General features: G+C 49.1%; 1 protein-coding gene across 1 annotated transcript in view; it reads left to right on the forward strand.

Annotated features, from left to right (window-relative positions):
- Positions 1 to 9,853, forward strand: part of LOC116360129 (wolframin-like) — a 39,171-nt gene that overhangs the window by 6,722 nt on the left and 22,596 nt on the right. Inside the window, 3 exon segments of the mRNA XM_031814802.1 lie at positions 1,897 to 2,352; positions 8,533 to 8,612; positions 9,480 to 9,624. Of these exon segments, the coding sequence (XP_031670662.1) occupies positions 1,897 to 2,352; positions 8,533 to 8,612; positions 9,480 to 9,624 (681 nt within the window).

Raw genomic sequence — 9,853 nt, forward strand, 5'->3', positions numbered from 1 at the left:
ATGTCCTGTAATCACTACAACATCGTCTGTCCCATGCCCTGTAATGACTACAACATCATCTGTCCCATGTCCTGTAATCTCTACAACATCGTCTGTCCCATGTCCTGTAATCACTACAACATCGTCTGTCCCATGTCCTGTAATCACTACAACATCGTCTGTCCCATGTCCTGTAATCACTACAACAACGTCTGTCCCATGTCCTGTAATGACTACAACACCGTCTGTCCATGTCCTGTAATGACTACAACACCATCTGTCTATGTCCTGTAATGACTACAACACCATCTGTCTATGTCCTGTAATGACTACAACACCATCTGTCCATGTCCTGTAATGACTACAACACCACCTGTCCATGTCCTGTAATGACTACAACACCATCTGTCCTGTAATGACTACAACACCATCTGTCCTGTAATGACTACAACACCATCTGTCCTGTAATGACTACAACACCATCTGTCCTGTAATGACTACAACATCATCTGTCCTGTAATGACTACAACATCATCTGTCCTGTAATGACTACAACACCATCTGTCCTGTAATGACTACAACATCATCTGTCCATGTCCTGTAATGACTACAACATCATCTGTCTATGTCCTGTAATGACTACAACACCATCTGTCTATGTCCTGTAATGACTACAACATCATCTGTCCTGTAATGACTACAACATCATCTGTCCTGTAATGACTACAACATCATCTGTCCTGTAATGACTACAACATCATCTGTCCTGTAATGACTACAACATCATCTGTCCATGTCCTGTAATGATTACAAAACCATCTGTCCATGTCCTGTAATGACTACAACATAATCTGTCCCATATCCTGTAATGACCACAACATCATCTGTCCTGTAATGACTACAACATCATCTGTCCTGTAATGACTACAACACCATCTGTCCCATGTCCTGTAATCTCTACAACATCGTCTGTCCCATGTCCTGTAATCACTACAACATTGTCTGTCCCATGTCCTGTAATCACTACAACATCGTCTGTCCCATGTCCTGTAATCACTACAACATCGTCTGTCCCATGCCCTGTAATGACTACAACATTATCTGTCCCATGTCCTGTAATCTCTACAACATCGTCTGTCCCATGTCCTGTAATCACTACAACATCGTCTGTCCCATGTCCTGTAATCACTACAACATCGTCTGTCCCATGTCCTGTAATCACTACAACATCGTCTGTCCCATGTCCTGTAATCACTACAACATCGTCTGTCCCATGCCCTGTAATCACTACAACATCGTCTGTCCCATGTCCTGTAATCACTACAACATCGTCTGTCCCATGTCCTGTAATCACTACAACATCGTCTGTCCCATGTCCTGTAATCACTACAACATCGTCTGTCCCATGTCCTGTAATCACTACAACATCGTCTGTCCCATGTCCTGTAATCACTACAACAACGTCTGTCCCATGTCCTGTAATGACTACAACATCGTCTGTCCCATGTCCTGTAATGACTACAACATCGTCTGTCCCATGTCCTGTAATGACTACAACATCGTCTGTCCCATGTCCTGTAATGACTACAACATCGTCTGTCCCATGTCCTGTAATGACTACAACATCGTCTGTCCCATGTCCTGTAATGACTACAACATCGTCTTTCCATGTCCTGTAATGATTACCAAACCATCTGTCCATGTCCTGTAATGACTACAACATCATCTGTCCCATGTCCTGTAATGACTACAACATCATCTGTCCTGCAATGACTACAACACCATCTTCCCATGTCCTGTAATGACTACAACACCATCTTCCCATGTCCTGTAATGACTACAACACCATCTGTCCCATGCCCTGTAATGACTACAACATCATCTTAACATCTCTTATCTTCTGTTTTGTCATTACAGGTGAGATGGACATGGATCTCCCCCCTTCCACCCCCCTCATCCCACTGGGCTCTCCCCCTACCCTGGACACTGCCTCACCTCCCTCCCCTAATTCCCTCCCCCCTGCCTCCCAACCCTCCCTCACCCCGACTCCCTCAGACTCCCCCAAATTCATCCCATTGTCAGCCTCTCGTCCTCCTCCTCCCACTTCCTCTCCTTCTTCTCCTCTCCCCATCACCCCAAAATCATCCGTTCATTCACCCACTGCCGCCACCTCCACCCCATCTCCCTCTACCTCTACCCCATCCACCTCTCCTGCCCCCCGCCGTTGGGGCTTTGCGGCCCCCTCCACCTCTCTAGCCCCCTCGTCCTCTCCTGCCCCCCGACGTCGGGGCTTTGCTGATCTGGCTAAACGTGTGGTGATGCAGGAAAGACTGAAGAAAGCTGAGCTGGAGGAGGCTGAAGCGGGTGAGGAAGGTAAGGAAGGAAGAAGGGAGCGATGCAGCCCGGCGGAGGAGGTCACCATAGGTATTGAGATGCAGCCGAGGGGAGGAAGTCACCATAGGGATTGAGATGCAGCCGAGGGGAGGAAGTCACCATAGGGATTGAGATGCAGCCGAGGGGAGGAAGCTTAGCGGTCAAGAGTGTTAAGCCCGTAACCAAAAGGTTGCTGGTTCAAATCCCCCGAGCCGACTCCTGTAAATCGCTCTTGATTACAGCGTCAGCTAAATTACTCAAATCTGACATTTCAAAGGTAGAAGTTATTGAGATGTAGCCGAGAGGAGGAAGTCACTAGAGGTTATTGAGATACAGCCGAGAGGAGGAAGCCACTAGAGGTTATTGAGATGCAGCCGAGAGGAGGAAGCCACTAGAGATTATTGAGATAAAGCCGAGAGGAGGAAGCCACTAGAGGTTATTGGAGATGCAGCCGAGAGGAGGAAGTCACTAGAGGTTATTGAGATGTAGCCGAGAGGAGGAAGCCACTAGAGATTATTGAGATGCAGCTGAGAGGAGGAAGCCACTAGAGGTTATTGAGATGTAGCCGAGAGGAGGAAGCCACTAGAGGTCATTGAGATGCAGCCGAGAGGAGGAAGCCTCTCAGGTTACTGAGATGCAGCCGAGAGGAGGAAGCCACTAGAGGTTATTGAGATACAGCCGAGAGGAGGACGCCACTAGAGGTTATTGAGATGCAGCCGAGAGGAGGAAGCCACTAGAGGTTATTGAGATGCAGCCGAGAGGAGGAAGCCACTAGAGGTTATTGGAGATGCAGCCCGCTGTCTCCTTGGCCAGGTCTGATTGATGTCTGAGCAGGAGGAAGCCACTAGAGGTCATTGAGATGCAGCCCGCTGTCTCCTTGGCCAGGTCTGATTGATGTCTGAGCAGGGGGAAGCCACTTGAGGTCATTGAGATGCAGCCCGCTGTCTCCTTGGCCAGGTCTGATTGATGTCTGAGCAGGGGGAAACACCCTGGGTGACGTGGGGACTTGTTTTCTCTCCCAGGTCCTTAAAGATAGTTCCCTGACCCACACAGCGTTATTTAAGCCTGGCTTAAACCGCGTGACGTTCAGAAACTCTTATTACATGTTACGTCAAACTACGTCATGGGTATGACAATCTTATGTAGGCTGTATATATGGTGTAGTGACGTGATGAATTAAGGTGTTTCAAACCTAAAGGCAGGAAGGTGCAACATTCTTACAGGTGCGGACAGGTGAGGACAGGTGAGGACAGGTGAGGACAGGTGCGGACAGGTGAGGACAGGTGCGGACAGGTGCGGACAGGTGCGGAGAGGTGAGGACAGGTGAGGACAGGTGCGGACAGGTGAGGACAGGTGGTAGCTGTCTACAACAGCCTCTAAGGTATAGTACCAGGTGGTAGCTGACTACAACAGTCTCTAAGGTGCAGGGTACAGTACCAGGTGGTAGCTGGCTACAACAGTCTCTAAGGTACAGTACCAGGTGGTAGCTGACTACAACAGTCTCTAAGGTATAATACCAGGTGGTAGCTGACTACAACAGTCTCTAGGGTACAGGGTACAGTACCAGGTGGTAGCTGTCTACAACAGTCTCTAGGGTACAGTACCAGGTGGTAGCTGTCTACAACAGTCTCTAGGGTACAGGGTATAGCACCAGGTGATAGCTGTCTACAACAGTCTCTAAGGTACAGGGTATAGTACCAGGTGGTAGCTGTCTACAACAGTCTCTAAGGTACAGTACCAGGTGGTAGCTGGCAGCAACAGTCTCTAAGGTACAGGGTATAGCACCAGGTGGTAGCTGACTACAACAGTCTCTAAGGTACAGGGTATAGTACCAGGTGGGAGCTGTCTACAGCAGTCTATAAGGTACAGGGTATAGTACCAGGTGGTAGCTGTCTACAACAGTCTCTAAGGTACAGTACCAGGTGGTAGCTGTCTACAACAGTCTATAGGGTACAGGGTATAGTACCAGGTGGTAGCTGTCTACAACAGTCTCTAAGGTACAGGGTACAGTACCAGGTGGTAGCTGGCTACAACAGTCTCTAAGGTGCAGGGTACAGCACCAGGTGGTAGATGTCTACAACAGTCTCTAAGGTACAGGGTATAGTACCAGGTGGTAGCTGGCTACAACAGTCTCTAAGGTATAGTACCAGGTGGTAGCTGGCTACAACAGTCTCTAAGGTACAGGGTATAGCACCAGGTGGTAGCTGGCTACAACAGTCTCTATGGTATAGGGTACAGCACCAGGTGGTAGCTGTCTATAACAGTCTCTAAGGTATAGTACCAGGTGGTAGCTGGCTACAACAGTCTCTAAGGTACAGGGTATAGCACCAGGTGGTAGCTGGCTACAACAGTCTCTATGGTATAGGGTACAGCACCAGGTGGTAGCTGTCTATAACAGTCTCTAAGGTACAGCACCAGGTGGTAGCTGTCTATAACAGTCTCTAAGGTATAGTACCAGGTGGTAGTTGTCTACAACAGTCTCTAAGGTACAGTACCAGGTGGTAGCTGACTACAACAGTCTCTAAGGTACAGGGTACAGTACCAGGTGGTAGCTGACTACAACAGTTTCTAAGGTACAGGGTATAGTACCAGGTGGTAGCTGACTACAACAGTCTCTAAGGTACAGGGTATAGTACCAGGTGGTAGCTGACTACAACAGTCTCTAAGGTACAGGGTACAGTACCAGGTGGTAGCTGACTACAACAGTCTATAAGGTACAGGGTATAACACCAGGTGGTAGCTGACTACAACAGTCTCTAAGGTACAGGGTATAACACCAGGTGGTAGCTGTCTACATCAGTCTCTAAGGTACAGGGTATAACACCAGGTGGTAGCTGACTACAACAGTCTCTAAGGTACAGGGTATAACACCAGGTGGTAGCTGTCTACAACAGTCTCTAAGGTACAGGGTATAACACCAGGTGGTAGCTGACTACAACTCTCTAAGGTACAGGGTACAGTACCAGGTGGTAGCTGACTACAACAGTCTCTAAGGTACAGGGTATAACACCAGGTGGTAGCTGACTACAACAGTCTCTAAGGTACAGGGTATAGCACCAGGTGGTAGCTGACTACAACAGTCTCTAAGGTACAGGGTATAACACCAGGTGGTAGCTGACTACAACAGTCTCTAAGGTACAGGGTATAACACCAGGTGGTAGCTGACTACAACAGTCTCTAAGGTATAGGGTATAGCACCAGGTGGTAGCTGGCTACAACAGTCTCTAAGGTACAGGGTATAACACCAGGTGGTAGCTGACTACAACAGTCTCTAAGGTATAGGGTATAGCACCAGGTGGTAGCTGTCTACAGCAGTCTATAAGGTACAGGGTATAACACCAGGTGGTAGCTGACTACAACAGTCTCTAAGGTACAGGGTATAACACCAGGTGGTAGCTGACTACAACAGTCTCTAAGGTACAGGGTATAACACCAGGTGGTAGCTGACTACAACAGTCTCTAAGGTATAGGGTATAGCACCAGGTGGTAGCTGGCTACAACAGTCTCTAAGGTACAGGGTATAACACCAGGTGGTAGCTGACTACAACAGTCTCTAAGGTATAGGGTATAGCACCAGGTGGTAGCTGTCTACAGCAGTCTATAAGGTACAGGGTATAACACCAGGTGGTAGCTGACTACAACAGTCTCTAAGGTACAGGGTATAACACCAGGTGGTAGCTGACTACAACAGTCTCTAAGGTATAGGGTATAACACCAGGTGGTAGCTGACTACAACAGTCTCTAAGGTACAGGGTATAACACCAGGTGGTAGCTGTCTACAACAGTCTCTAAGGTACAGGGTATAACACCAGGTGGTAGCTGACTACAACAGTCTCTAAGGTACAGGGTATAACACCAGGTGGTAGCTGACTACAACAGTCTCTAAGGTACAGGGTACAGTACCAGGTGGTAGCTGACTATAACAGTCTCTAAGGTACAGGGTATAATACCAGGTGGTAGCTGACTACAACAGTCTCTAAGGTACAGGGTACAGTACCAGGTGGTAGCTGACTATAACAGTCTCTAAGGTACAGGGTACAGTACCAGGTGGTAGCTGTCTACAACAGTCTCTAAGGTACAGGGTACAGTACCAGGTGGTAGCTGACTACAACAGTCTCTAAGGTACAGGGTACAGTACCAGGTGGTAGCTGACTACAACAGTCTCTAAGGTACAGGGTACAGTACCAGGTGGTAGCTGACTACAACAGTCTCTAAGGTACAGGGTACAGTACCAGGTGGTAGCTGACTACAACAGTCTCTAAGGTACAGGGTACAGTACCAGGTGGTAGCTGACTACAACAGTCTCTAAGGTACAGGGTACAGTACCAGGTGGTAGCTGACTACAACAGTCTCTAAGGTACAGGGTACAGTACCAGGTGGTAGCTGACTACAACAGTCTCTAAGGTACAGGGTACAGTACCAGGTGGTAGCTGACTATAACAGTCTCTATGGTACAGGGTACAGTACCAGGTGGTAGCTGACTACAACAGTCTCTAAGGTACAGGGTATAGTACCAGGTGGTAGCTGACTACAACAGTCTCTAAGGTACAGGGTACAGTACCAGGTGGTAGCTGACTATAACAGTCTCTAAGGTACAGGGTATAGTACCAGGTGGTAGCTGACTACAACAGTCTCTAAGGTACAGGGTACAGCACCAGGTGGTAGCTGACTACAACAGTCTCTAAGGTACAGGGTACAGTACCAGGTGGTAGCTGACTACAACAGTCTCTAAGGTACAGGGTACAGTACCAGGTGGTAGCTGACTACAACAGTCTCTAAGGTACAGGGTACAGTACCAGGTGGTAGCTGACTATAACAGTCTCTATGGTACAGGGTACAGTACCAGGTGGTAGCTGACTACAACAGTCTCTATGGTACAGGGTACAGTACCAGGTGGTAGCTGACTACAACAGTCTCTAAGGTACAGGGTACAGTACCAGGTGGTAGCTGACTACAACAGTCTCTAAGGTACAGGGTACAGTACCAGGTGGTAGCTGACTACAACAGTCTCTAAGGTACAGGGTACAGTACCAGGTGGTAGCTGACTACAACAGTCTCTAAGGTACAGGGTACAGTACCAGGTGGTAGCTGACTACAACAGTCTCTAAGGTACAGGGGTATAGCACCAGGTGGTAGCTGACTACAACAGTCTCTAAGGTACAGGGTACAGTACCAGGTGGTAGCTGACTACAACAGTCTCTAAGGTACAGGGTATAGTACCAGGTGGTAGCTGACTACAACAGTCAACTCTCCTCTCCTCTGTCTCTCCTCTCCTCTCTCTCCTCTCCTTTGTCTCTCCTCTCCTCTCTCTCCTCTCCTTTGTCTCTCCTCTCCTCCTCTCTCTCCTCTCCTCTGTCTCTCCTCTCCTTTGTCTCTCCTCTCCTCTCTCTCCTCTCCTTTGTCTCTCCTCTCCTCTCTCTCCTCTCCTCTCTCTCCTCTGTCTCTCCTCTCCTTTGTCTCTCCTCTCCTCTCTCTCCTCTCCTCTCCTTTGTCTCTCCTCTCCTCTCTCTCCTCTCCTCTCCTTTGTCTCTCCTCTCCTCTCTCTCCTCTGTCTCTCCTCTCCTTTGTCTCTCCTCTCCTCTCTCTCTCCTCTCCTCTCCTTTGTCTCTCCTCTCCTCTCTCTCCTCTCCTCTCTCTCCTCTGTCTCTCCTCTCCTTTGTCTCTCCTCTCCTCTCTCTCCTCTCCCTTGTCTCTCCTCTCCTCTCTCTCCTCTCCTCTGTCTCTCCTCTCCTTTGTCTCTCCTCTCCTTTGTCTCTCCTCTCCTCTGTCTCTCCTCTCCTCTGTCTCTCCTCTCCTGTCTCTCCTCTCCTGTCTCTCCTCTCCTCTCTCTCCTCTCCTCTGTCTCTCCTCTGTCTCTCATCTGTCTCTCCTCTTGTCTCCTCTCATCTATCTCTCCTCTCCTTTGTCTCTCCTCTCCTCTGTCTCTCCTCTCCTCTGTCTCTCCTCTCCTTTGTCTCTCCTCTCCTCTGTCTCTCATCTGTCTCTCCTCTTGTCTCCTCTCCTCTATCTCTCCTCTCCTCTCTCTCCTCTCCTCTATCTCTCCTCTCCTCTCCTTTGTCTCTCCTCTCCTTTGTCTCTCCTCTCCTCTGTCTCTCCTCTCCTCTGTCTCTCCTCTCCTCTCTCTCTCCTCTCCTCTGTCTCTCCTCTCCTTTGTCTCTCCTCTTGTCTCCTCTGCTACAGATGAGGATCCTGAGGAGGACTTGTCGTTTGAGGAGATGGAGGAGAAGGCCACGTCTGGAGATGCCAGAGCACAGACCAGTGTGAGTGAACACACGCAGTGATGTTTTAATGCTCGCTGGTTGTCTGATCATGACTGCGTCTATTCTCAGCCTTCTGGAATATTCAGAGCCCGTGCTCTGAATGTAACACACACACACACACCCTCACACACACCCTCACACACACATACATTCACACACCCTCACACACACCAGTGGAAGATGATCTGAGTAGCAGCCTCGGTTCTAAAAGGGTAAATTCCTGAGTGCTGGGTTCTAGTTAGTGAGACCGTCCCACACATACACACAGACAGGCATGCAGTTTTTGGAAGGGAGGGAGGGAGAGAGAGAGAGGGAGGGAGGGAGGGAGGGAGGGAGGGAGGGAGAGAGAGAGAGAGAGAGAGAGAGAGAGAGAGAGAGAGAGAGAGAGAGAGAGAGAGAGAGAGAGAGAGAGAGAGAGAGAGAGAGAGAGAGAGAGAGAGAGAGAGAGAGAGAGAGAGAGAGAGAGAGGGAGCGAGAGACAGAGACAGAGACAGAGAGAGAGAGAGAGAGAGAGAGAGAGAGAGAGAGAGAGAGAGAGAGAGAGAGAGAGAGAGAGAGAGAGCAGTTTCTGAGAGAGAGGTTGAGGTTGAGGAGTGAAAGTTAAGATTGGAAAATGTCTTTCACTTGATCCGTCTCTAGGCATGCTGGGTAATGTAGGAAGAAGTCTGGGTAGTTCTGACTGGGCTTCTGTAGGCATGCTAGGTAATGTAGGAAGTCCCTACCTGGGGATGGCTCCAATTGTAGGTGTATTATGGTAACTAACATGTCTTTAGGGTTGGCTCCAGTTTTAGGTGTATTACGGTAACTAACATGTCTGTAGAGATGGCTCCAGTTGTTGGTTTATTACTTACATGTCTCCTCCTTTAGCTGGGCAGATACTACCTGGGGTTGGCTGAGGAGAAGGAGGCGGAGCTTAATAACCGCCTGGCAGTTGATTGGCTGGTGCAGGCCGCTAAGCAGGGACGGAAGAGTGCAGCCCGTCTTCTACAGCGCTGCTGGATCCAGAGGAAAGGTAGAGGAGGACAGAAATACCACCCTGTAGTTCACTGGTTACCCACGTCCTGATTACCACCCTGTAGTTACCCACGTCCTGATTACCACCCTGTAGTTACCCACGTCCTGAATATCACCCTGTAGTTAACAGGTTACCCACGTCCTGAATACCACCCTGTAGTTCACTGGTTACCCACATCCTAAATACCAGCCTGTAGTTCACTGGTTACCCACGTCCTGAATACCAC

This window comes from Oncorhynchus kisutch, unplaced genomic scaffold (genome assembly GCF_002021735.2).
Source record: "Oncorhynchus kisutch isolate 150728-3 unplaced genomic scaffold, Okis_V2 Okis07a-Okis12b_hom, whole genome shotgun sequence".
NCBI classification, from domain to species: Eukaryota; Metazoa; Chordata; class Actinopteri; order Salmoniformes; family Salmonidae; genus Oncorhynchus; species Oncorhynchus kisutch.